This window comes from Pezoporus flaviventris, unplaced genomic scaffold (assembly GCF_033815535.1).
Source record: "Pezoporus flaviventris isolate CSIRO_AGI_PZ_B2104156 unplaced genomic scaffold, CSIRO_AGI_Pfla_v1 ptg000031l, whole genome shotgun sequence".
In the NCBI taxonomy this organism is placed as follows: Eukaryota; Metazoa; Chordata; class Aves; order Psittaciformes; family Psittacidae; genus Pezoporus; species Pezoporus flaviventris.
The window spans coordinates 55,468,071-55,495,790 of NW_026892579.1; the positions used below are offsets into that span (position 1 = coordinate 55,468,071).

At 49.8% G+C, this 27,720-nt stretch overlaps 2 protein-coding genes across 11 annotated transcripts in view; one reads left to right on the forward strand and one right to left on the reverse strand.

Moving 5' to 3' along the window:
- The window catches only part of ESCO2 (establishment of sister chromatid cohesion N-acetyltransferase 2), a 255,473-nt gene that overhangs the window by 187,971 nt on the left and 39,782 nt on the right, over window positions 1-27,720 (reverse strand). The gene's annotated exons all lie outside the window — the stretch shown is intronic.
- Window positions 1-27,720, forward strand: part of OTOF (otoferlin) — a 97,940-nt gene that overhangs the window by 26,077 nt on the left and 44,143 nt on the right. For all 10 annotated transcript variants that reach the window (XM_061461184.1, XM_061461186.1, XM_061461187.1 and 7 more), the window contains exons 4-5: window positions 4,799-4,898; window positions 10,045-10,256. In XM_061461184.1, coding sequence (XP_061317168.1) covers window positions 4,799-4,898; window positions 10,045-10,256 — 312 coding nt within the window. The remainder of the gene's footprint in view (window positions 1-4,798; window positions 4,899-10,044; window positions 10,257-27,720) is intronic.

A 27,720-nucleotide genomic window follows, 5' to 3' on the forward strand; every position in this document is an offset into this window, starting at 1 on the left:
GTTCAGCAGCAGGAGACCAGCTCTCCCTTAGGTCTTTAAGTGCAGATTGGATCCTTCCTTGGGCAGCTGAGCCTTCATTTCAATCTCTCAGGCTCTTGCAAGCCTGGCAATGGGTTGAAATCAGTGGCATCCCTCTGCTTTCCCCATGCTACCTTGCAACACATGTCTGGAAGTGGGGACCAAACCAAGACAGAAATGCCGTGATTTCTCTTTCATCACTTCCTAGGATCTGATGATGTGTGAATGGATGGATGGAAATGCCACCCCCTGCCAGAAGCTCATCTACGCTGCAGAAGCAGAACTTGCCCAGGGAGCAAACATCATCCAAGGGCTGAGCTGGCAGGGAAGGGGGACAGGACTTCATGGGCTGGAGAATGCTCTTAGCAAAGCCAGATGCATCCCTCAACCTCAGAGCCCTTGCTCAGACAGAGTGGGACTTCAGCCCTGGCCATGCCTGGCCTGGTTCACTGTCACCCCCAGCCACATCATGGGGTATGCAGCAGTCCCAGGCTGCCCTGATCCAAGGCTTTGAGCAAGCTCTAAACACCAGATCAGCCAAGCTGGGTTTGAAACAAGAGAGGTACCTACAGTCTGATAAAATTACGAGTGACCCAGAAAATCTCCCTCTCTTTCCATCAGCAGAAATGCCAGGGAAGGGAGCAGGGCACTTGATGAATTATGAAACACTTGGAAATGAAAGGCTGTGTAGACAAGTCCTGAATATTTCATTCTCTCTTGCTTGGCTCTTGCCTGCCAGGGGCAGTGTGTTGGGAGGGGTCTGAGGAAGGAGCGTGTTATCCCCAGCCTAACACAGATCCATCTTCCTGATCATTTACATACTGGCAGATGAGCTGGGCCAAGGTCTGTGAGCTGAGCTGGGGAGTTCAGAAGCACACAAGTCAGGCTGAAGGGGCTGCAAAGTCATGTTAGGAGGATGGTGGAAGGGCCTGCATCTCACCGTCTGCTCAGGAGATGGGAGAATCTGCTCTTTGCCAGTTGTCACCATCCAGATACTGTGGCTGGAAGACACTGTCACAGGGCTAGGACTGGCTCTGATGTACCTGCTTTTACCAGCTCCTGTGACAGCAACAGCCTGCAATTATGAGGACTCACAGGCAGTGTGCACTTTGGACTGCAGATACATGGGGAGAGAGTTGTGGTGGAGATGGATGTGATGTTGTGCAGCCCCTGGGCTTCTCTTGGGTAAACCTGACCCAGAGACCCTGCAGGTCACAGAGATGTCTGTAGAGTCAGTCTGCAGGAAGGGCCTCCAGGGATGGGGCAGCCACAGCTTCTCCGGGCAGCCTGTGCCAGGGCCTCATCACCCTCACAGCCCAGAACTTCTGCCTCAGATCTCATCTCAATCTCCCCTCTGTCAGGTTAAAGCCATTCCCCCTTGTCCTGTCCCTACAATCCCTTGTCAAAAGCCCCTCTCCAGCTTTCTTGTTGGCCCCTTTAGGCACTGGAAGCTGCTCTAAGTTCTCCCTGGAGCCTTCTCTTCTCCAGGCTGAACAAGCCCAGCTCTCTCGGGCTGTCTCCATTACAGAGGTGCTCCAGCCCTCAAAGCATCTTTGTGGCCTCCTCTGGACTCGCTCCAACAGCTCCACATCCTTATGTTTGGGCCCCAGAGCTGGATGCAGGACTGCAGGGGGGCATTCATGAGAGTGGAGCAGAGGGGGAGAATCCTCTCCTTCGACCTGCTGGTCATGCTGCTGGTGATGCAGCCCAGGACATGTCTGGTTTCCAGCTCAAGCACACACTGCTGGGTTATGGTGAGCTTCTCGGCAACTAAAACCCCTAAAAAATAAAAGAAAGCACGGACTTCCCTTAAGGAAGCCTTTGTAAAACAAGAGAGCTTCTGCTTTTGCAAACAGCAAGCATCACTATTTAGCAAACCTGAAATGCAGGCTGTTATGGCAGTCTTTTCCCTAGACAAGCCTATCTAGGAGAATCAGGTCTCCATGAGCAGCAGCAGTGATATATTATGTATTGTACATGAAGCAATATGAAGTGCACAAAGTAAAGGTGGTCATGTTCAGTGTCCTGCATAGCACCTTGGAGATGCAGGAGTTACCCGTGCACAACACATGGGAGCTGAAGAGAGAAGGAAGGGTCCCATCCAGCAGAGCACACTGGGACAGGTCTGCCCTGGCTCTCCCTTGCTCCTGGAGCATCAAGCATCACCAGCATCACCAGCAGGACCTGTCAGAGGTCTGTTGGAAAGCAGGACCTCCCTACTGCAAGTCAGGTAGAGGTAGATAAGCAGATGAGCAACAGTAAGGTCATTTTTCTGTATTTCTCAGGTCCTTTATGAATTTCCTCAGGCAGTTTATTATTATAAATGAGTGGTGCAGAGTGGGTTAACTGCACAGCACAGTCTGATTTCTTTGGTCAGGGAAAAGCCTACATCAGTACCCTCTGATCCCCAAGCATGCAGGTGTGTGCACAAAGGGGCACAGAGACCTGTGCAGAGAAAGACTGTTTGGGGTGGGGAAATTAAAAACAGAGGACTGGCACAGTCAGGACCCAGCACATCAATGCCCAAAGCCAGTGCAGACCCCAGGAAGTTGAGCAAGGCTGGGCAAACCTTACACTTCCATTTCAGAGGATTCTTCAAAACCTAAGGGGTTGTCTTGAGAGCTGGAAAAAATAAACCCCTTCCTTAGACTGACCTAGGGCATATCTGCTGACCCTGCTTTTACCTTGGGTCTCCAGGCTGTGACACAGGCACAACATTGGGTGCTTGGATTACACAGGGGCAGAGGCAGAGGAGCCTTCAATATCCCACCACCCATCACAGGGAGTTCTTGTCTCCCACTCTAAAATCACATCTTGATAAAACAGCATCTCGGTAAGCGATGCCTTAAGGTTTGCAAGGAAGTAGTTTAATCAGCAGCAGCTTTCTCGCTGGCCCCAGTCAGCAGAACACTGCAGGCATATTCCTGGTGTGCCATGCAATACCTTCACTGTCATCTGGGATCATGGCATTGGAGATGCTTTGCAAAACAGATGTGGTAAGGCATATTCATCATTTCAGGGCTTCTTCCATGTCGGGAGTCACTTGTTGATTTATAGCTGGGTCTTCTCAGGGGATGGTCCCTCTGGTGCCACAGCAGAACATGAAGAACATAAATCTACAGCTCCTTGACAAGCCATGAGCTGGCAAATAAGCAATGACTTTTATTAGATGTGTCAGGCCTCTCTGCTCTCTGTGGTGTCTATTTGGACCTGTAATTTAACAAACATGGCTGCTTTCAGCATGCACAGTGCTGCACACCCTGACTGCAAGAGCAGCAGCAAACCCAGGCAAGAGCCACTAAGAGCAATTAGATGCCTTCATTCTGCTCATCCTGGGGGAGATTACATGGTGATCAGATGCTCAGGGGAGAAATGGCCATGGTGGCTGGGAGGTGTTATACCCCCTCAGCATCCATTTCAGCCCGTGGAAGGTGTCAGCACGTGCAGGTCTGGTGGGACAAATGTGAGCCTTCCTCACCTGTTCCTCTATAGGATCAGGCAGGCTGCTCAGTGCAGCCGTGGGGTTGGAGAAACCAGCTCCTTTTCTACTGAAGAGAAGATGGGAATGCTCTGCTGTCAGAGCAATAGCATCCAGCACAAGTGTGGGAGCAGCCTGGGAAGGAGGAAGTAATGTGTTAAACCATCACTCAATGCCTTCTGTAAATATAACCAGGCACACCCATTGTGCTCTGGGGATGTCCTACCCCAGTGTCTTGGGTTCAGCAGTAGCAGTCATTTTTCTCCTTCTTGGTAGCTGGTGCAGTGCTGTGTTTTTGACTTTCAGCCTGGGAACAGTGCTGATAGCACCGATGTTTTTAGTTACTGATCAAATGTTTGGTCTGGCCAAGGACTTTGTGAGCCTCATGCTCTGCCAGGGAGGAGGGGAAGCCAGGAGTAAACAGAGACAGGACACTTGACCCAAACTGACCAAAGAGGTATTCCATACCACAGCATGTCATGCCCAGGAGGTAACAGAGTTACCCAGAAGGGCTAGGGACTGCAGGGTTGGAGGAGGAGTGGGGCGAGTTATCAGTCAGCTGGTGCTGAGGTGTTGTATTCTCTTCCCTTGTTATTTCCTTTATCATTATTATAATTGGTGGTAGCAGTAGTGATCTGTGTTATACCTTAGTTACTAAACTGTTGTTATCAACCTGTGGGAGTTGCATTCTTTTGATTCTCCTTCCCATCCCTCCCGGGGCTGGGGGGGCATAAAGGGAGGGGAGTGAATGAATGAGCTGTGTGGCTGGGTTTAAACCACAACACCCAGGATAACTCCTCCTTGGGGGGGTGATTTGCTGCCAATCATGTTGTCCTGGGACCTCCCCATGTCATGTCCTGTGCTGATAATGTCCTGGTGCAGATGAGCTGCGGACAGTGCCCTGGTTCTTTCCATGTTCAATTCATGAGTGCAAGCATAGCTGCAGATATTCAGGACGGAAAAGGCCAGTTTGGGTTCCTTTAGTTGAATCCCAATAATACAAGACAGGTGGTTCCCAAAGTCTCCTTCTCTTCTTATACCAACAGTGTTCCATTGAAATGGTTTTCTTCCTTGCTTCTCCTTTGCTCACCATCTCCACAGAGCTGGGGTCGCTGGCTCAGCTGACAGAGTCCTTGGCCATTCTCTGATCTTCCATGTCACTTCTCCGTCCTCTTAAGGCAAATGGGAAGCAAACCATTCTCACATGCTTGGGCAACTTGGCCATCAAAGTTCTTTCCCATTAAAAACAGAATCTGGGTGCTCAGCACAGCTTGCCTGACTTTTCTCTTCTTTGCTCCATAGGCTCATTGGCACTTTCCAGATGGTTCTGCAAAAGGTGGTGGAAGAAGGGCAGGTAGAGGTGACAGACACGCTCATAGATGACAATAATTCAGCCATTCAGGTAGGTCAAGAGGAGTAAGCAGCTGGTGCTGCCCCTCAGGCTTGGTCTGTGTGTCCATATTTTTGCTGACTGTGGGAAGAGGGAAGTCTGTGTTATGCTCCTGAAATCCCAAATCCTCATCCTGTCCTTCATCCTATTACTTTTGGTCTGAAGGAATAAGGCAGCTAGGACTGTCTTGAGGGTGCAAGTGAAAGCTCTATTTGTCTCTGACCTCAACACTGCTTCTTTTCTGCCCTTGTAGCCCATGAGACATACCTTTTGCAGCAGCTCATCTGAAGTCCCATTCTTTATAAGCCCTTGGGGAAAATCAGGATAAGAAATACAAGCTGGTGTGTGTCTGCACCCCTCATCCTGAGCCTCGATGACCAGGCAAAGGCAAAGCAGCTGCTGTGTAACTCTCTCATTCCCATCTGCATTCCTGTAACCCATCAATGGGAGCTGCTTCCCATGGAGTTTTATAACATACTTGGAAATACAGCTACATATGATCTTCTTGAGTATCAAAACCCTGGTGTTTTAATTAAGAAATAAAGCCTCAACCTCCCCCCTTTTCCTCTATAAGCTGCTTCCTAGACTCAGCATAAAGAAAAAGTGCAATTGCTTGTGACCCTCTGTGCTAACAACAAGCACTTAGCAATGAAAAGATGAGTGGTTTCATTAGGAGCAGACCAGAGGTGACTTCTCCTGTGGGATTAGAGGGAATGAAACCAATAAAAGTACAAGAAACTGTTCTGAGGAGGAAGAAGAAATGAAAGAGGTGCAGACCTGGGATGAAGCTATAATGCCAGCAAAAATAGCTCCTGCTGTTCTCTTGGTTTATCAGGTGGAGAAGTTACCTGATTAGTGTCCATGGGATCCTCCAAAGGAAGAAAGTCCAATATTTTTAAGACCCTTCAGTGTCACAAGGGGGAGAGATGAAAATCACTGCAAAAAAATCAAATGAAAAATTAAGTACATTCAACTTCTTGATGTCAAAAATGTGGGTTTTTAGACTGAACTAACCTAAGACTGAGGAGGTGCCTGCATTGCCTGGTACCTTGCTGTTTGGCTGCACTATAGCCACATAGTAGGTCGAAGCAAATGGTCTGCTACCCTTCACCTCTACATAAGCCATGTGCTTCTAACTTGGAAGAACCTGGAGGAGAAATGACCTTCCAAGCCCATGTCTGGTGTGCTGGATCTGTGCTCATCACCTCTCCTTTGAGGACCTCGTGTCTACATCTCCTCTATGTCATGGCAGCTTTGCTGGAGTTGTTTTAGTTGGTATCTACAGCGTGCTCTGGAAAACATAAATACTGGCTATTGCTTATTGCTTCAAAATCAGGGCAGCCTGGGCAAGGCAGATTTTACAGGACCACAGATCTCCCTTGGACAACACAAAATATCCCCCCATGTCCTTCACACCGCAAGCCCCATGGATGCTCAGGCACAAATCCTGCATTTCCTGAGCTAGCTGTGAGCCGAAATGCCTCATCCCTGTATTTCCCCTGCATTTCTGGGACATTGTCTTAGCCCCAGGCCACGCCTGTTCAACGTGCAGCTAGGACGTGAGGGTGTACACTTGCATTTTGGGCTTCCATCAGGATTTCAGATCTCTTCTCCCATGCAGTAACCATTGCAACAACAGAGGCACAGAGGTAACTGAACTTCCTGCTGCCAGACTTTGCTCCAGCGGGAGAATGAATTTGCTCTGAGGGAGCTTGAAGAAGAGATAATCCAGAGGGCAAAACCTGGGACAATTTGCATAGACAAATATTAGTGGAAACCTAATCCAGAAGAGCTCCTGATGGGCAGCAGGGATGGCCCTTGAGGAGAGGTGACCCAATTTCTCCCAGCCTCGAAAGATTTTATTAGTAGGCATAGGAGTGGACCACAGCCAGTGAGGGCTGCTGCAGGAGGAGAGAGGGACTGAAAAATAATCAGACATATGGAGGAAGCAGAGGTATGGAAAGCCACTGCCCGTCCGCTGAGATGGGATAACTGGATGTCAGCACGCCTCCTCCTTTGATATACAAAGAAAAAGATTTTGCTTGGAAGAACATGTTACTTGCATTGAGCAAGCTCAAAGAAAAATAATGTGCAAGGGCTGCAAAAATCACCTCCAGAAGTAGGAAAATTGTACAGTCACAGAATGGTTTGAGCAGAAAGGGACCTTATGATCATCCAGTTCCAACCCCTGCCACAGGCAGGGACACCTTCCACTAGACCAGGTTGCTCCAAGCCCCTGAGGTCCAACCTGGCCTTGAACACTGCCAGGGATGGGGCAGCCACAGCTTCTCTGGGCAACCTGTGCCAGGGCCTCACCACCCTCACAGGGAAGAACTTCTGCCTCAGATCTCATCTCAATCTCCCCTCTGTCAGGTTAAAACCATTCCCCCTTGTCCTGTCCCTACAGACCTTTGTCTAAAGCCCCTCTCCAACTTTCTTGTTGGCCCCTTTAGGTACTGGAAGGCTGAAACTAAGCAATCTCAATATGTCCCCTCTTGGCAATCCCACCTTTCCTCTCTCAGCTCCCTAAAACCTGTGATGCACTCTGGGTGTAGGTAGAGACGCATCTTCACTGCCACAGCTTCATGGAGAGCAGTTTCCAGGCATAACTTCATCTTCTTGTAATCAAATGCAAAGGATAGGAAGGTGTCCCTGCCTGTGGCAGGGTGGCTGGAACCAAATGGAATTTAAGGACCCTTCCACCCCAAACCATTCAGTGATTCAGTGATTCAATGATTCTGTGGAAGGAAGGGTTGAAAACTGTGTTTGTCTTTTTCTGGGCTGACTGCAAAACTTCACTGGCAGCTCCCAGCCATCCCTAGTAACATCATTGACTTGCCTTAGCAAAGATATTAAAGGAGCCAGGAATTGTAAAGCTGGAAGGGATACTAAGATCGTGGCCTCCTGCAAGAGAGGCTCTGGGATGTCTCAGAATTCATTACTATTATCTCAAGCAGTGAACAAAAAAACCCCTCAGACAAATAAAAATGATTTTTAAATGCCAGTGGCAGAGCAATCCAGCAGCCTTTCATTGTAGCGTTCTGCTTGTTAGTTTTCTTTACTATTAAATTTGTACTTTTGTTTCCAGCATGAATTTCTCTTTGTTTCAGCTTGCACCTACAAATTCCCCTTCAAACCAGTTATGATTTTATTCAGCCCAAACCAGAATCTTTCCGTTTATTGCCTACAATTTTTCATTTCTTTTAAAGAGCTTTTAAACTTTTAAAGGTTGAACCAGATGATCTTTGAAGTCCCCTTCCAACCTGGTATTCTATAAAATATAGTTTAAAAATGAGATAAATGAGATAAATTAAGATAAATGAGATGAAAACACAGTTCAAAAATGAGTTTCAAGAGTATCTGTTTCATAACAGCATTAAGGGGGGTTGAAAATGTGAGAAATTAATATTTTGACCTGGATCTTTGTTTCTTCTTTGCATTTGCTTTTATAAACAACCTGAAACAGATTGGTGATGTCAACACAGCGTGGCAAATCACTTTCTTTGACTCAAAATTGTATTTTGCCATAGAAAAAATAAAATCAGTCAAAACCTTCCACAAAGCTCTGTTTCCAGCTGGGTTGGAGTCACTCTTTAGCTGTCATTTTCTAAATGCACAGAATTGTTCCAGGCCATATCTTGTATGGCCTTTTCATCATCTCTTTGACCAGCTGCAGTTGGAGCAAGTCAGGATGCTGACCCTCCTCTTAAGGATAAAGATGAAAAAGGGGAGATTTTGCAATAAATTTTCCTGCTCCCAGTTTGTTACCATTTTGGTTTTGTCCTTCTGTCTAAAATCAATTCCCTCTGCATCAAATATAAATTATAATTTCTCCATAGAAGCTGGAGGTGGGAGAATGGGTTTTGATTTTGCTTTGATCTTTATAGCAGCTGTTTGCATTTCAAAATAGATATGTTTTTAGGAGAGAGATTTTTTGGGCTGATTTGACCAAAGCTGTGTGTTTAGAATTACATTGGATATCAGGGCAAAGGTAGTGCCAGCAGCCTTTTGCATCAAGATGAACTCTCACGTATTTGATGGCATTTTAAATCCAGAGACAGATTTTATATAAAAGCAGTTTCCAGACATAACTTCATCTTCCTGTAATCAAATGCAAAGGACAGGACGAGGGAGAATGCCTATAACCTGACAGAGGGGAGACTGAGGTGAGCTCTTAGGCAGAAGTTGTTCCTTGTGAGGGTGGTGAGGCCCTGGCACAGGTTGCCCAGAGAAGCTGTGGCTGCTCCATCCCTGGCAGTGTTCAAGGCCAGGTTGGATGGGGCTTGGAGCAACCTGGTCTAGTGGAAGGTGTCCCTGCCTGTGGCAGGGGTTGGAACTGGATGATCATAAGGTCCCTTCCAACCCAAACCTTTCTATGGTTCTATGATTCTATGATTATGGGTGGACAGATGTTCAAAAGCTCCAGGCCTGAATTTGCTGCAGCAGCTTGATGCTGTCTTCGGTGTGTAAGTGTGGAATGACCGCATGGAAGAGGGAGAGGACCTTACTCTTACTTGGTGCATACAGAAGAGGCTTGAGATAAAGCTTGGACAGACTCAGTGCCAGATCCATTTCCATCTTTCTCCCAACTGGTCTGCTCATGGGCAGGCTGGGAGACCCCCTCCTCAAACCTGGACTGACCTAAACCTGCCCAAGAATGCCTGGGGACAGGGCCAGGCAGGAGCAAGGCATCATGTATCTGTGGGGTTCGGCAGTCAAGCACTTAACAGCAAGGCACAAATTCTTCACAAGGTGATGCACCACAGGCGAAATACACCAGCACAAGATGGCTTCATCTGCTTGTGGTGCTTTCAGATGCTTGAGTGGTTTGTCTGTTGTTTGGGGCTTTTCATGTCTCTCATATCTGATGCATCACCACCCAGGTCTGAGATGCACTAGCAGCTCCAAATGGATCAGGTGTCTGAGCAGGATGCAGGCTGCAGCACCGTGCCTGAGGTGGGTCAGACCACCTTCTGAAGCCAAAGACCTGCCTTCCAACTGTTTCATGCCACAGGAAAGAAGACTCTTTGGGGTCAGTAAGGTTCAGATACAAAGCCAGCTGATGCAACAGCTCTTCCTGACTTTCTGATTTTGCAGGACCTTCCATCCTCCTTATGCTGCCTACGAGTACTGACTGTGTCTTCCTTGTCTGTTGCAGACCAGCATATCCATCGAGATCAGGTACCAGGCTCTGGATGGGACAGTGGGTGCGTGGAACGACAAGGAGTTCCTGGATACCCCCAGTGTCCACTCAGAGGGGGATGGCAGGTACCCCTTAGAGACAGACAGCCTCCTCTCCAGCCACCGGCAGGGCTTGGACATCTCTCCAGGAAAATCCACCCAGCAGTCTACAGAGAGGAGCTTCAGGAGGTAAAGTGATGCTTAGCACTTGGAGATGTGTGATGGCAGTGGGGCTGGGGAGGGCTTGGTTTGTCATGAAGGGGCAGCATTGCCCAAGTGCTCCTCTGAGACGCATCACATCTCCTAGCCATCAGAAGACCCAGCTCAAAGTGAGGATGGGCTCCAAGTGTCCACTCTCCAGTGCTTGCAGTCCCTGGTGCTCCACTATGCCTGCCTAGCACAGAGCTGAGTCTTCCAGTAAGCACTGAGGTTTGTAGCACGTGGCAGATGCTGGAGAGCAAATGTAATTAAGTACAGCTTCAGAGAAGATTAAGGGTCTCTCTGTTGGTCACACCTCATCCTGGGTGGGATTAGTGCCATGCGTGCAGTGTTAGACCCACATGTGCAGATGTGTGAGGTCTTGCATCTTGATGGAGCTCACGGTGCCTCCAGGACTGAGCTCCCTTCAGGGCAGGAGGTGGAGGTGAAGCTGCAGCCACGGGTGGGGGGAGGACAGCATGTCAGTCACAAAACAGCACCAGTGTGGGTGCTTCTGGAGTGGAAGGTGACAGTGATAATGCCTGTGCGTACCCCGTGGCAAGGCAGGTGACACAGCAGGGGCTGGAGGAGAAGGCAGGGATGCTGTGCATGGGGTGAGCCTCCCTTGCAACATTAACCCTTCAACAGGCAAGCACTTAGTGTCTCAGAGACGTTGTCAAAGCTCTCTACATGGCAATCTGTTGGGATCTCGGTACCTCACCAGGCTTAAATGAAATCACATACTGAAGGCAGTGCCTGTTTGAGTTATCTGAGGGACTCTTTAACCTACAATGGCAGGTGGGAGCACCTCCACTTTTTCTAAGGGATGCTGTTGCCAGCTTTCCATTTATTTAAGGGTCTTTAATATCACCCTTGTATATTTCTAAGCTCATGGGACCTGTCACTGGATAAAAACAAGCCCAGGGGCTGTATCCTTCCATTTCTTGACACAAAGCTGCTGCAACAACTTGCAAACCCAGCCTGGTGATTGGGATGGGTGGAGAAGGCTCAGGGCTGGTGATGCTGCAGCTGGCTGTCCATTGGGATGAAGTGCAAGCTAGGACCAGTTCTGCCATGAGCTGTGACTTATGGATGCCCTGGGCTCAGTACTTGCTGGGAGGAACAGCCCCTTTACCACCTTATATGTAGCCATGAGGCCAAGGCATGGATGGGCACTTAGGCCCCAGTGATGCTGGCCCAGATTCAGCCCAACACATCACTGGCACTTTGAACCCTGTGCTCAAATGCTCCTCCAGCATGTCAGCAACAGGGGAGTTTTGCAAGCATGAAACAATTTGTGTCTGAATATATGGGGTCCATGGGCTGCTAAGGCAGATTTTTAGGCAGCTTTATACAGTTTATGTAGTTGTGTTGTCCATGGTAGTGACTTTATCAGTCTCAGCTCCAGGAGCTCTTGAACCCATTGGCCTCTTTCAGCTGGAAGAGTGGAGCCATCCAAGTTCTGAACTTGCTAAAGTCTTGTGGAAAGAGATAAACTGGTAGATGTAGTGGGACAGGTAGGGAGTACAGGCAGCCCAGGCAGAGCTGGGGTCTCAGGTCACCCACCCCTCTCCTGGGACCATCATAGTCCTTGTATGATGGCTACAGCCCATGTATGAAGGCTCCAGCTCAACTGCTTGAATGGTGCTGGGGGCTCAAAAGTGCACAGCTCTTGTGCTTCCAAATGCACACAGGAGCCCAGCCTGGAGGTATGAATCCAAACATACCACTGGGAATCGGCTACTTTTTAATAGCATTTATGTCCCAGGCGCTGCTGCAGCAGTACGTCATTCCCACCCCATGTTTCTGCAACAGTGTGCTTAGCTAGGGCTTGCTTTTTGCCTGGATTTAGCACTTCATTGGCCATATAAGAGCAAACTTTCTTTTTCCCTGTGGTGCGAGACTGAGGGGAGCTATCTCCAGTTACTCACATCACTCCTCAGCAGCCAATTAGCTGTGTGAATTGGGCTGAAATCTGTGAATTTTCAAGCACAGCTTTGTTTCCCAGCTCAGCGAACCGTGATGCTGCTGAACAGGGAAGATGCTGAAGGATTTTTAAAGGCTGGTGGCAGGGCAGCATAGTGCTGGTGGGGTGGGTTCCAGTCTGTCCATCAGCCCTATGTGTTGGGAGACCAGCATCCTGCCTGTGCCACAAGATGCAGTAATGCTGCGTGGCTGATGCATTGCCGGCAGCAGATACCTGCAGGCAGTTGGATGGATTGAGGCTCTGTATTGGGTCCCCAGGGACTGTACCGTAAGTCTATGATGACCAGCTCAGCTGGAGGATGAGCACAGACACATTTCACCTGACAGAGCAGTTTTTAGGAGATGTGTGGTTTGCTGAGCATCGCTGCCCAGGTGTGCAGAGCTGCATCGTGGCTGAAGGCTGCAGAGCTGTGCTGGTGGCATGCAGCCAGTGCTGAGCAGAAGGGCTTCTGGAGGCTGGTTTGTACATGGCTGGTGAAGAATCCTTCCTGTTGGAAAGACGAGGTAAATGCAGTAGTTTATAAACAGGGAGCAGGGACTAGTAGGGGTGAAAATATCCTAACTGTGGCACCTGCTCAAACCTACCGTGGCAATGATTCTTGCACTGCATTTCCCCCCACCAAGGCCAGCACCTCTTAGCAGATGGGAGAGTGGTACTGGGTGTTCACAGTTTGGTGAAAGTCACAGAATCCTAGAATCACAGAATGTTTGGGGTTGGAAGGGACTATAGAAATCATCCAGTTCCAACCCCTGCCACGGGCAGGGACACCTTCCACTAGACCAGGTTGCTCCAAGCCCCATCCAACCTGGCCTTGAACTCTGCCAGGGGTGGGGCAGCCACAGCTTCTCTGGGCAACCTGTGCCAGGGCCTCACCACCCTCACAGGGTAGAACTTCTGCCTAAGAGCTCACCTAAACCTTCCCTTTGTCAGCTGGAGCAACCTGGTCTAGTAGAAAGTGTCCCTGCCCCTAGCAGTGGCTTAGAACTATGTGGTCCCTTCCAACCCAAACCATTTTGTGATTTGATGTTTCTATGAAGTTTGCATGTGGACAATTTCACTATAACTGGTTTCAGCTGCTGCTTTTGTACCAAGGAGCTTCCCCATCTCCTCTGGACTGGAGTCTTGTCCCGCAGCAGGTCATTTTGAGCACAAGCGGATCTCAATCTTGGCTGTGTTGCTGCCCTTCACTGACCTCTGCCAACCCCAAGGACCATGGTCATTAATGTCACCACCACTACTGTTAGGAACAGTAAGGAGGGAAAAGACTGATGTTTCCTGTGTCACCACCCTCACAGGATGGAAGAGGATGAGATGTATTACCACAGTGAAGATGAACTTCTGGGAGAGGGGGACACCCTTAGCCAGGGATCCCTCAACACGAGGTAGGGAGCCAGTCAGCACCCATTTGTGCTGGTGGCAGTGAGGTTTGCAGTGCTGTGTTGCTCCTGACCTGTCCCTAGGGATGTCCCACAAGCATTGCCCCTGAATTCCCATTTCTTCACTGGAGGAGAACTGGTGGGGAGCAGTGATGGAGAAGGTGGAAATGTATCCTTGGAAAGGATGCTCCAGAGAGGTGCTGGATGGAGAAAAGGCCTTGTGGTGAGGCTGCATCTGGGGTACTGCCTCCCTGTTGGGACTCTCTTCCTTCTCCAGGTCCCACCACACATCAGGCACAGCTGTCCACAGAACGAGAGATCAGCCATGTCCAGTGCATGGGGAAGAGCTCCTTGTGATGTGCATGACAGTCTGATTTCTGTGTGCAGTGGTTTCTCTTGCAGTGTGGTGCTGTGAGTTGTTCCCCACTGTGTGCCAGAAAGAGTTTGGGGAGGGGCTGCAAGAGGGAAGTTCAGGTAAAACCCAGGGACCAACCCAATACTTCTGAGAGAGGCTCAGCCAAAGGAATGAGCATTTTGGGGGTCACCCCTCAACTCATGTGGCTCCAGTGATGGCAGAAAGCACATGAGGGTGATTATTCCTACATATGGCTCTTCTGAGGAGCTCATTTCTTGTAGCAGCTCCCCATACAGCCTGTCACCAAGTCCCTCAAGCTTCAGTAGCAGAAGCCTGTCATGGGAATTTATGGCCATATCAGTGCTAGCAAACACCTCTGTCAAGTCTCATTAACTGGACAGGCCAAGCACCTGAAATGACCATAACCTTAGTAAATCATTAGGACAGTCTCAGAGAAAGTTTTGATTACCTAGCACTGACCCAGGCGTTACCCAGGCAGAGTCAGGAGGTACCACAGCCCTGGGACAGTCCCAAAGGGCAGATTAGGGATTGACTATCCAAATGCTTGTATTTGGTTGAGAAGCATTAGCATGGGTGTGATGCTGACAGGCAGTTCGTTTTCAAAGATAGGTAGCATGCCCTGGAACTTTTGATGTTGCAGCATAGAGGTACGTGGCTGTAGCACATGCCCAGTGAGCAGGGTACTCCAGGCTATAGATGCATCTGGGATGTTTGGGTGCCTGGAGATGAAGAGAAAGAGCTCTCACAAGGATGTTGAATTACTGGGTGTCCCCCAAAATCTCAAATGCCTCTCAGGCCAAGCCCAGATGTGGGAGCTGTCACTCCATGCATTGGATGAGGCATAGCTGTGCAACACCTTCAGCTTTCCGTGGGTACCACTTCTCAGCGCGGGGACTGAGATGGGCCATCCTGCTGTGCCACATATACATTTGGACCTGGCCAAACCAGGGAAGCCAAGTTCAAAGTCAAGTCTAGCTCCTGCCTTGCCTTTGAGGGTTGGGCTGGATTTGGAATGAGTTGCTCTTAACTTTGGCACAGAAGAGCCGAAACTGTGTTCATACCAAGTACTGTGTCCAGCTCTGGGGCCCCCAACATAAGAAGGACGTGTACCTGTAGCAGAGAGAGGTATCCACGGCAAGGGGTTGGTACCAGATGGAACCAAACCATTCGGTGACCCAATGATTCTCTGAAAACAAGTTTCTGCAAGGCGGCAGTGAGATGTGTTGTAGCAGTAAGGGAGAGAAACTCCAGGTCTGACTGGGAGGGAAGTCAGCTCCCTGCCTGGAGATGCTTAAGTACAAGCTGGATGCACATGTGAGGAACAGCCTGGGCCAAGCTGTTACCCCCTGGGGAAAAAGCTGGACTTGAAATCTTCTTGGCAGCCCCTTTGCCTGTAGCTCTGTGTGTCTTCACAGTCTGTTTCCATCCTCTGTGTCCCCCTGGGTGGGGGTTGAGTCCAAATGAAGGCAGTGGGAAGATCTCCCTGGATTCCCAGAGGACTTCTGTCAGTGTCTTCTCCATCACAAAGCTGTTTACCTCCTCCCTGGTTCACTGGGGACACTGTTTTGTTATTCAGCTCATTCACTTTCCTGAAGGGATGCAGAAGGGAAGAAAGAAACAGACCTTGAAATGGGAAAAGCAACAGCAACAACTAGGAATATATAAATAGCACTGGGCTTGCCAAGCACTTCTCAGACATCTCCCTGCAGCCTAATAGAGGTGCCAGCCATGCTGTGGCTGTGCCTGTGCCACCAGTGGGGATTATATCAGAGTTATTTGGAGCCAAGCTCAGCCCCTGTTCTCTCAGGAGAAGAAACACACCTTGGAGAGAAATACCATATTTGCTCTCATAACTCCTCTGTGCCCAGAGGAACTACTTCAGTTCATAGAATACATTTGCACAAGGTGAATTCTCCTGTTTTCTGGACAAAATATTGGGTGAGGGAATGAGACAGTTTTGTTTGCCAGTGTGTACTTTACCTGAAAACATAAAGACCTGAGAGCCCTGTGCTAATGCATGCTGTGCAGGAGCCAGCCTGCCCTCAAAGTAGGAACAGATCATTAAGGGATGGACATTTGCTCCCCATAGAGTCCCAGCAGGATTCATGGCAAGGAAGCACAGATGGAAAGCTCTTTTTTGCTATTTTCCCACCATGATGAGGAAAAGTACCCAGCTCCCTGCTAATAATTCAAGCAGAGACAAGTAGCACACTGAGAAATAAGGCTTCAGTCAGTAGACCCGCGGGGAGCAGTCTGTGGGAGGCTTACTAGAAATAATCTTCTTAAAACACCCCTGTGCTTCAGGCTGGGAGAGCTGGGCTTGCTCAGCCTGAAGAAGGCATTTAATTTTTGCTGCCCAAATGAAAAACCATAGAATCACAGAATCCCAGGTGGGAAAGGACCTCCAGGATCATCTGCTCCAACCTTTCTTGGCAAAGTGTGACCTAGACCAAATGGACCAGAAGCCTGTCCAGATAGATCTGGACTCAGGAGCAGGCAGAGGAGGAGGTTGGGAAAGAACAAGAGAAGGTGGGTTAACATGACATGGCCCTTTCTGTTCCCCTGAATGTCACATGAAGTTCATGGGCCAAGCCAGTCTGCAGCTATAGAATCACAGAATGATTTGTGTTGTAAGCAACCTTAAAGCTCATCTAGTTCCACCCATCTAGTTCCACACACCTGCTAGGGATGGGGCAGCCACAACTTCTTTGGGCAGCCTGTGCCAGGGCCTCACCTCCGCAAGTGTAAAAAGTTTCTTCCTTATATTTAGTCTGAATGCCCCCTCTTTTAAAGACCATCACCCCTTGTCCTGTCACTACAGGCCCTGCTAAAAAGTCTGTCCCCACACATGGGGACCTGGTTTAACTCCCATCTTTGCAAATTACTCTTTTTATGATCTGGGGACTCTTCCTTCCTTGCTCTGCCTTTCTTTCACCCCACTCCCAGGTTCAGGACCCAGTGTTCTCCTTTTCCTCCTAGTCAGTCCGCTGGGAGTCAGATATAGATGTCCCCAGTATGGGTCAGCCCAGAGATCACACGGCTTTGGCAGGTCTCCTAGCAGAGGTAAGACCCTCTCTAGCCCCAGCAGAACCAGCACGGTCTGGAGTGGCTCTGCCACCTTCCCATGGAGCAGAACATTGCCCCAGCCTGCAAATCTTCATTAGAGTTGTTGGGGATCATGCTCTGGTGTTTCACCTCACACTGCCAGTACCAGGAGAGCCAGATCCATCTGCATCAGCAAAGGTTCCATGCACTGCATTCAATCCAGCTCCTGCAGAGCTACATCAATATCTCTGCACCAGGTTCCCACCATGCAGGTGACTGGGCTTCAGTGCTACCAGCAGAACAAAGCCTTACCTAAGCTAAAACCCAGCAGTTCTGACTGCTCACTTTTCCCCACATTGGCTGCCTCTGTGTTTCACACATGGATTTTGAGTGGCTGGGCAAGCTGGCAGCCAGTTGGAGACAAGAAGCCAGTACATGTGAGGAGGAGAAAAGCCATTAGCATCCCAGCTGAAAAAGCCTCCAGCAAGATGGTCTCACACATGAAAATGTGCTAAAGAGACATGGCTGGGGAGAAACAGCCTGAACTGCAGACACACCATGCTGGGCTCTGGCTCCTACCCTGCAGGAGCAATCTGGTCTCTGTGAATGCAGCTCAGCGTGCAGGAGCATCTCAGAAAGCAGGCTGTGCGCTGGGAACACAGGGACTCAGGACAAAAAGACTTACTTTTCTTTTATTTTTAGTTTCTTATACCTGTTAGGGCATCCTCCTTGACTAGTGCTAGATCCTGGATAATCCCTCGCCCTGACTCAAGGCATCTTCATCTTCTCTCCCACCTTTGCAGGGTGTCTCTGTGTGTGTTGACTCTCATGTGTCTGCATTCCCACAGATACAAACATCTCTGCTTGATGCTAAGCATGGGACTGTTGTCACTGATGTAAACAGGACCCCTGTGCTTTGCTTGAAGCAGCTATCTGAGAGCAATCCCGCAGCTTGCCAAGCACAAAATCGTGATGTGTAGGAGCACCTACCCCATTGTTCAGCACCTATGGGCTCCGCTGTAGGCAGGGAGGCAGCTCCAGCAGAGCTGGAAGCAGAAATGCCTTGTACCAGTGCTGCTAAAACCATCCAAGCTTTGTTCTCAGGCCCCTTGGAGTAGTGCTTGTGTCCCCTTGAAGGTGCTGTGCAAGTGTTTGCAGGATGGGACCTGAGCTTTCAAGCTGTGATAGTTGTTTGTGTCATATTAGCCATGTGTTTCTTCTGGGCAGGGAGCTGGTGGGTTTTAGGCTAGCTAACAATGCAGTGAGCCAGCATGGGGTGACATCAGGACTTCCCAAGGGGAAAGCAGCTGGTAATTCTGCTTACCACCTGCCAGGCACAGGGTATAGGGCACAGCACTGACCCACCACAGCTTTTTCCAGCCTAAGTATCTTTTCTCTTTAAGCAAATTCACCACAAGCAGAAGGGAAGAGGAGAAGAAGGAGGTTGGGGTGGAGAGGGCCAGGTCCCTTCCACCCTTGCATGGAGCTTGACCAGCCAAATAGGCACAGAAAACTGGTCTGGGTTGTGCACAGACCCTGCAGGCAGTGGTGTGAGTGGCAGAGGGAGGGTCAGCTCAGTGCAAGGCGATTGTGGGTTTATAGACATGCATGGAGTGGTTTGCCGTGTTGGTGTGTTCTGAAGTTCTTCCTGTGCTGAAGCAAATAATCTTGGTTTTTACAACACTGACACAATGGAAGAGCCCTCTGTCTTCATATCTCAGCAGTTTTTTTTCTCTCTCTCTGTAAATGCCCTAGCCTTGGAGACGATGCAGAAGAGCAGCACTCTAGGTAAATACCCACACCAGCCCTGCTCAGATAGTGGCCCTGAAATGCTGCAGTGCTGAGACACGCTCTAAGTCTTGATCTTCAGAGAATGCTCCCTTAGATCCAGCTTAAATGTCAAAACTTGGAGGCCCAAATCTGTTAAGTCCAGATTTAGCTGGGGCTCACAGGCTAGTAGCCTGCTCACCCTATGCAGAATCCATTAGATGAAGCAGGCCAGGACATAGGCAGTAGCACCTTCCCAACTGTTAGATCAGTATTGTGGTCCCTGGCACAGATTTGTCTCAGGGATTGTTTATGATAGCACAAGAACATATTTATGATATGATAGACCAGAGGTTACACCCAACAAGTAGCCTGTATGCAGGTTTGGGAGGGAAGGAATTTCACCTATACAGAGACAAGCTGTGTCATGGCGAAAGAATGAGCCTTCGTCCGTCTATTTACCAATATAGACTTATCCCTAGATTCCCCCTGTGGACATAAAGAGAGATGGGCACTTCCAGAGGTTGCTCATGGAGAGCAGGTACACCTCTGGACTGCCAAAATTTGGGTGGGGTAGGGCTGTCCGTGTCACGGTTCCTGTCCAACTTGAAACCGAGATCCCAGGAAGCATCACCTGATAGCTGTTGACCTTGAAATATTCATGGACAGGACAGAGCTCTGCAGCCGAAAGCAATCTGGTCATGGTGAATTATTGATGGTGTCTTTTCTTGTGAGTACCCAGTGGATACCAGACATGTCTGATGGGAATCGACCCTCTGCTGGCCACTAATTACCCCTGCAGGTCACTTGCTCCAAAGCTGGGGTCATTGCCAAGCACTGAAGTTGAACTTGGTGATGAAAACACCCATGACAGGAGTATGGGAGAGGCAGGACCTCCTGCTTCTGTCAGGCCTGGGCGCCTTGCTGGTCAGCCTGTGCTGGTCAGTGGTGCAAACACGTTTGTGTGGCACTATTGCTGCTCAGCTTTCCAGAGCTGCTGTGTGGCTATAGAGAGATAGAAACTAGAGAGTGCTGTGAGGTGCATCCCAGCACCATCCTGCATGGCCCTAGGAAGCTCAGCAAGGCTCTTGTTATGATCCCAATCCTCCTAGGTTGCCCTTACAGTCAAAGGGGAGAGGAATCTCCCAAAGGATGTTTACCCACATAGGGTCTAACTCAGCCTCTGGTTGTGGTGGAAGAGCAACATGTACAGCTCACAACCTCTGTGTCTAAATAGAGAAGGAGGATCTGAAATTGCTAACTCAGGTGTGGCACTTGGGCACAGATGGTAGGGATGTCACACATCAGACCAGTGCCTCCCATCAGCATAACCAGGCAAGTCTTGGGGTCCTTTTCATCCTGAGCAAAGAAAATGGAAAAGACCTCACAAAGAATATCAGTCCCTGTCAAGATTGTCCCATCCTTTCTGCAACCCCTCTAATGTACTATTAAATTGCTATGGGAAAAAAAATATCATCCTGAGTACCCTAAAGAGCAGGAGGAGGGCTGTGAAAATCTGTTCAAAGCAATGAGTGCAACTGTGAGTCCCAAAGCTGATCCTCCAGCATCTTGAGAAGCTGTTAGCATCTCTAATCTGGGTTGACCTCAAACTGATCTAGGAGATCTTCAGATCTAGCAGGAGCAATGGATGATGCTGGCTGTGCCAGGATGGTGACAGCTTCTGTGCCATGTGCCAGAAGTGCAGATCCTGTCACCAGCCATGCCTTTCCTGGGGACAGTGTGAGGAGAGCACAATAGGCTGGGTGCACACAGCTGCAGTTACCATCCATCAGCTATCTTGGAGCACCCCATGGCGAGGGGCTGTGGCTCAGACAAACCACTAGCCCTCCTCCGAAGGGATGTCCCTGCACTCACCAGGTCAATGTTTCCCTTGCTGCTGGTGGGCTGCTTCAGGAAGCCTGACACTGTTTTTGACTTGTTTTGTTTTTTCTCTTTCTCTTTGGTGCCTCACTCAGGATTAAGTTTAACGATGGATACAAGTCAGTAGCAAGGTATCAAAATGTCATGAATGATGGGATCTGGGCTTTTATGGGGAGGTGGCTCTTTATCTCAGGCCATCCCAGTCACCCCGCATCCCCCAAATATGTGACTGTCCAGGCATAAATATTACCAGAATTTGGGATACAGGCTGGTTTAAGCTCCAAATCTTTATTAATTCAAATTAATTCCCAAATCTTAAACCAGGAGAGCAGGGTATGTGGTCCAGGCAGGCCTGGGTGAAGCCAATGTGTCATGCATCTCTATCACAGCACTTCTCTGCAAGTGGAGGACAGCACACAGTGAGTGCTCTGAAGCTGTAGCTGAAGCCTTCAAGGCAGGAAGAGATGTACAGTAGCATTCAAGCCTTGTGCTCCAGGAGCTTTCTATGGGACCCAGCCATACCTGCAAGCCTCCTCCATGTCACATTGCAAAGGAGAAGCAGATCCTCAGGTCCCTTTAAAGCTATATCCCATATAAGATGACAATGGTGATGTTCACCCCATCTCTAGGGCTGGTGGACTTCTAAAGGTTATATAATATATATATATAAACAATATATTATAGTACATAATTATATAATATATATGTAGCATATAATATTATATATATTATATATAATAAAATTATTGAGATGTATTATTATTATTATACAAATCAATAAAAATAGATCTGTATAAGTAAATTTATCTGGCATGGATGAGTCCAGGACAATGATCCCAGCCCCAACCCATCCCTGTAAGTTTGTTCTCCATTGCTGCTGCTCAGTATCTGGGGGTAGGTGGAGAAGATGTGGAAGGAACCTGCAGAAGAGTGCTGTCCACACACTGGCATGCAGGACCTGGGTGATTGCAAAGAGCTGTGGGACAATGTCTCCTCAGTACCTGCTTCAGCCTGGCAGGACCCCCCCAGGGGGTGGTGGCATCCGTTAGCCCCGTGGGCTGAGGGAGGGTATGTCTGTTTGGGTTGGTTTGTTTCTTGCTCACATTCATCCTCCTGGCTGTGTCTCTTCCAAACAGTGAAGACCCTGAAGACCCCAGGTACTGGGCATGGTATCCCTGCTTCCCTCAGGCCCCTTGGGCATGGTGTGTGCATGTATGTGACATGCGTGTTGGCATACCAATCCCTGCATGGCATTTGGACCCAGGGAAGGGTCCTAACTGCTTCCTGCCCTCTTCTTCTTGGGAAGCTTTCTTGTATTCACTCCATCCCCTCCTCCACAAAGAGCAGGGCTTCTTTGTATTTGATCTATTCTCCCCTATGCCCAACAAGGATAAATTTCCTTCTAGTCAGGGGCCTTCCAAAGGAGCTTTGAGGATAACATTTGTCTGTCTGCCTAGCTATCCACCCATTCATCTATCCATCCCTTCATCCCAATGCAGTTATCACCATCACCATCTGTCCATCTGTCCATTAATCCATCTCAGTGCAATCCTATGCATCCATCCATCTTTCCATACATCCTATTGATACTATCTTTCCATCCATCACTGCAGTTCTCACCATCCGTCTATCCATCCATCCATCCATCCATCCATCTCAATACAATCCTATGCATCCATCTTTCCATACATCCTACTGATATTATCTTTCCATCCATCACTGAAATGCTCACCATCCATCCATCCATCCATCCTACTGTGATACTATCTGTCCATGCATCTACACATAACATCAGCTAGCCCAGTGCCAGTTTATCCAGCCCTGCTCTTTTTCTGTCAGTTGTTCTTTCTTCCATCTCTCCTTCCTCCTCATTCCAGCACCACCAGTACTGTCACTATCTCTGTACCCAGTTCCCTGGATGCCAGTGGGTTAGGAAGTCCTGTTGCATCAAGATTTCCCTCTGGCATGCTTGTGAATCGGGTTTGATTGATTGCTTGGTGCATGTTGCTGATGGGGGTTTTGAGGGGAGAAGGTGGGCAAGGGTCTTTGTCACTGCAGCAGGATGAACCATGTCTGAATGAATTGCTCTTTGTGATTGCAGAGCTAAGGCTAAGGGGAAAGAGAAAAGACACCTCGTGTTACCATTCAGGTATCCCGACTCCCCCTATCCCTGCTTGTGCCAAGCTCCAGCCGCTGGCCCCTTGCAGCTGTGTTACTGCATCCCCCTGAAACAGCTGCAGGGCAGGACCACAAGTTCCTCTGTGCTATCTATCTAGAGTGCTTAACACCAAGTTGCTGGAAGGTATAAAATGAGAATTCTCTGGTGGTGCCTTTTTCAGGCACCAAGAGCCCAAACTGTGGCTTTCTGCAGCCAGAGAGGCACCTTTTGCTGTGAGGCCTGCTGTGGAAGGGGCAAGGGTAAAGGAGGGGAGGGAGAAAGTGTATTCTGGTGTTAGCTGCTCCACCAGGCCCTTGGACCAGGATATCCAGATCTCTCACGTAGTGCAATCGCCCCATTCACCCAAGCACTGATGTTATGAGAGCACAGGACCAACAGCACCGTGAGCCACTGTACATCGGAGCCAGGAAAGCAGATATGCAGGAGGAGGGAGACATTCAGAGCAAGAGGGCAACCACAGTATGTTCTTGTGTCCCTCATCCAGGCTTCATTTACACCAGTGAAATGAACAGGGAGAGGATGCAGGCTCAGGTACTATCCTGTCCCTTCCCCACCCAGGGAGGTTACTCCCATCCTGGTATGGGGAAACCAGACACTGTGGCACCCCAAGGCAGTTTGGATGGGTGCTGGTGGGGAGGTAGAGTTTCCCAGCTGGGCTATAGCAGGGAAAGGTCTTGCACCACTGAGGTGCTCAGGGAGATGCAGCTGCTGGTCTGTGTCCCTACAGCATTAGGGCCCAGCAAAGCAGCACGCTCAGGTGAGATGGTGATGGATGAGCTATGGCTTTGTAGGTTGCCCGGACCACATCCATGAGCTGCAGGAGAAAGGATGGAGTGATTTAAATCCTCTCCCAGCACTGGGCAGGGGCACCAGGGCAGCTTTTACAATGCAGATGAACCAGCTGAGCTTCCTGGCATTGGTGTTTCTTTTCTCCTGTGGCAAGCTCAGTTGGCAAGGGAATAATTTCTGATGGTTTGGCCTCAGAGCAAGTGTCCGTGCAGGGAGAGAGCAGGACCACTTGCTTCAGAAGGAGTTTCTGGGTGGGTTTCCTTGGCTGTTTTCAAACCCAGGCTCCAAATTGATCCCTGCCCATGCTGGGCTGAACAGGAGAACCCTGCTTTTCCCAGCTTTCCACCCAGGGCTGGGACCTGCTCCCCATCTTGTGCTGGAGCTGGTCTTCTGGACTTCACCTCTCTAAAAACCCATCCTGTAACACATCAACAATGTGTCTAGGGAGTTGTTGTTTTTTCTGGGTGCTTTTCCAGCAACGCAGTGTGCAGGAAGCTGGAGATTCTTACTCTGAAGCCACCCTCCTGTCCCCCATTCCCAGCACAGATATGGCCATGGGGCAAAACCAGCTCTCCTAATCACTTTATAGAGCTGATAATTGCTTCCTCCTCCCCACTTTACTGATGCACAATGGGGGAGATTAGCCAGAGAAGAAAGAGTGACTGACTGACTGAAACAGGGGGGCAGGTCCCAAAGAGAGAAATGTAGGAGCCCTGAGAGAAGGAAAACAGGTTGGAAAAGCCATAAAGCAGAGCAGGGGGGTGCAGAGTGAAACAGGGAGGTGAGCATTCAGTGTTTCCTGCACAGTGTCATGGCAGGAGGATGCAGTGTCAGTCTGGGCAGGTTTGAGGACCCCCAGATCCAGCTCATCTCAGTAGTCCTCTCTGGAGGGAGGATATGAATACACCTTTTTGGGAGGATAAGGAAGACCATCCCCCTCCACCAAAAAGGAAAAGAAGCCTTATCTCCTGCCCCAACAGCATCCCAGACCTGTGCACATACCCACCCACATGTATGCCTTCACAGCTCTAGCTGCTTTACTGGCCATGTACACACATCCACTGAATGCCCATCACCTCCACCTCCTAGTGCAGGAAGCTGTGGTTCTCCTAAGCCCATCTAGCCTAGCAGAGGTCATGCAGCAATGCTATCCACCTAAATTACAGGTGTAGGTAGGACAGGGGTGTTTGGGGCCAGCCCTGCTGAGGAAGGTTGCCCATGATCACAGCCCACGGATGGGGCGCTTTGAGCATGTGTGAGGAGCAGGGAAGCTGCAAAGGGAAGAGCAGCCTCTATGGTTTTGTGGTCTGATTGAAGCACTTGAAGTGCACTGAAGGTTTTTTGCCTTTTCTTCCCTTGATGCACAACCACTGGCTCCAGCAAAGGCAAAGAGAAGACGAAGGAGCACAAGTAGGTTTGCTCTCCCTGCTCCTTCTTCTCCTTATTTCCAGCTTTCCTAGCTCATGCTGTGGCTGATCTGGTATACGATGTGCTTGGTCTTTCTCTATAGCTGAGCCTTGTCAACCTTGGAGGAACTTGGGTGTGTGGCCTTAGGCTTAAGAGGGAATACTTGTCTACAGCAAAAGTCAATGTAAAAGGCTTGGAGCAGTCCCTGGCAGGACTGGCAGGGGACTTTGAGGTCCTTAGAGAAGTCTGGCTCCCATCAGGTTTGGACGGGTCCTGGCTGTGGGAAGAGTTTCCCAGCTTGGTCATGGACAGCATGTTCAGGGCTCAGGGCAGGAGAGGGTCTGGGTGCAGGTCCTCAGCACAGGGCAAATGGGACTTAGCAGCAGCTTTACAGCTCCTGTGCCTACAGGTCAGGCTGCCGCATCATCCATGTGGACAAGTTTCTTCAGCTCCTGCCTTTCTTTTATCCCCAGCTGCTCGCATTGGTGTCAGACCAGGCTGTGTCTGAACTCTCTCCCAACAGCAGCATCCTCCAGCTCTCTACTCCTGTGAGTGCTGGGTAATCTCCTGCTGCCCAGGGGATGATCCCTGCAACCACTGCAGGGCACTTCCCAGCCAGTGAGGTCTCTTCTGGCTCGTATGGATTGCATTGCAGCTGAAGGACCAGTTTCTGCTTGTGTCTTCCTAATGGACCCTCCTAATTAATGGGGTAAAGCGAGGAGGCAGAGATGAGATGGGGAGAGGGAAAAATGTCTCCAAGGAGTCTGCAAGGAGGGGGCAGACTCAAGGAAAGGTGGGAAGAGATCTCCCTGCACCAAACAGCCTGGTCCTTGTTGGTTCCCATTCCCAGTTTGGCTGTGCAGGGAAGGGGGAAGAAACAGACTGTGTCTGAGGGTTGGTGGTGAGCTCGAGGCTGGTGTGGGTAGCATGAACCCATGGGGCTGGCAGTGGGGTCTGTCCCCATTACAAGTGGAAGAACTGGAAGTCTTGTTAGCACAGGGGTGATGGAGGCAGCACCCATCTGACAGGCATAACTTCTGCAAAGAATTGAGCCATGGAAACCATGTTCCCTGCTCCCAGCTCCTCAGTCAAGAGCAATGATTAAAATGTCTTTCAAGCCATGAATAATTAACAAACAACCTGCAACTGTATCTTTAACTAGAAGCTGGCCAGGAGAGAGACTGCTTCCATCTTGCTGCCCATGTCTCAAAATACATCATTCCCTCTGAGCTCCCCTCCTGGAGAGCCACACGGTGGAACCCTAAAGGACAAAGTCAAGTGCCTCAATTCAATATAATTTGTCTGCTCAATCCAATATTAGAATCACAGAATCATATAATGCCTTGGGTTGGAAGGGACCTTAAAGTTCATCCAGTTCCAGCCCCCTGCCATGGGCAGGGACACCTTCCGCTAGACCAGGTTGCTCCAAGCCCCATCCAACCTGACCTTGAACACTGCCAGGGATGGGGCAGCCACAGCTTCTCTGGGCAACCTGTGCCAGGGCCTCAGCACCCTCACAGGGAAGAACTTCTGCCTCAGATCTCATCTCAGTCTCCCCTCTGTCAGCAGCTTAAAGCCATTCCCTCTTGTCCTGTCCCTACAGGCCCTTGTCAACAACCCCTCTCCAGATTTCTTGTCAGCCCCTTTAGGCACTGGAAGCTGCTCTAAGGTCTCTGTGGAGCCTTCTCTTCTCCAGGCTGAACAAGCCCAGCTCTCTCAGCCTGTCTCCATAGTAGATGGGTGCTCTCCAGCCCTCAAACATCTCTGTGGCCTCCTCTGGACTCCAACAGCTCCAAGCTCTTCTGATGCTGGTGCTGCTAGAGCTGAACCTAGGACTGCAGGGAGGGTCTCACCAGAGTGGAGCAAAGGGGGAGAATCCCCTCCCTTGATCTGCTGGTCACACTGCTTGTGATGTGGCCCAGAACATGGCTGGCAACCATACTGCAGCCAGCATTTGTTGTCTTAAATCACAACTTGCAGGAACCCAGTCTTGACCCTGCTTCCACGTTGGGTTGCAGTGGTCCAGCAGCTTGCACCATTTTGGAGGGGAGCACGCAGGCAGCAGCATCCTCACCAGTGTCTCAGTTCTTTAGGAAACCAGCCTTATACCCAGGCTGTGGCAAAGGGGGGCTCTTGGTGCTGCTGCACAACCTGTGTCGGCATCTCAGGTTCACGGCTCCTCATGTAATATTCATGTGTAGATGGTGTCAGCTCTCCACCAGTGCCAGCTTCCCATCTGTGCCGTCGGATGCCTGGCAGGAGCAGCAGAGGGGTTGGCGACCTTTGCTTAATGCTGCAAAGACCCTGCTGTGACTGGACAGGAGGCTTGGCCGGAGTCCCCATCCCTGCTTGGCTCCTGAACCGCACATCGAGCACAGCTCTGCCCAAGGCACCAGGATGGCTGCTCCACCATAGACAAGCCTCTGGCTGCTCTCCCGTCTCAGCTGAGCTCTTCCAGCATCTCCTCCTGGGGGAAGCCAAGTCCTGGTCAGCCGGTGGGTGAAGGGATGGGAAACAGGAGGTGTATGGGGTGTGTCGGTGCTCACCTGGCTTGGAAAAGGTGACAGATGGGGCTTGGGAATGGTCTGGGAGACAAGGGTGAGCCACTGAGCATCTGCCTTCAAAGCATCTGGAATGGCTTCCTCCTC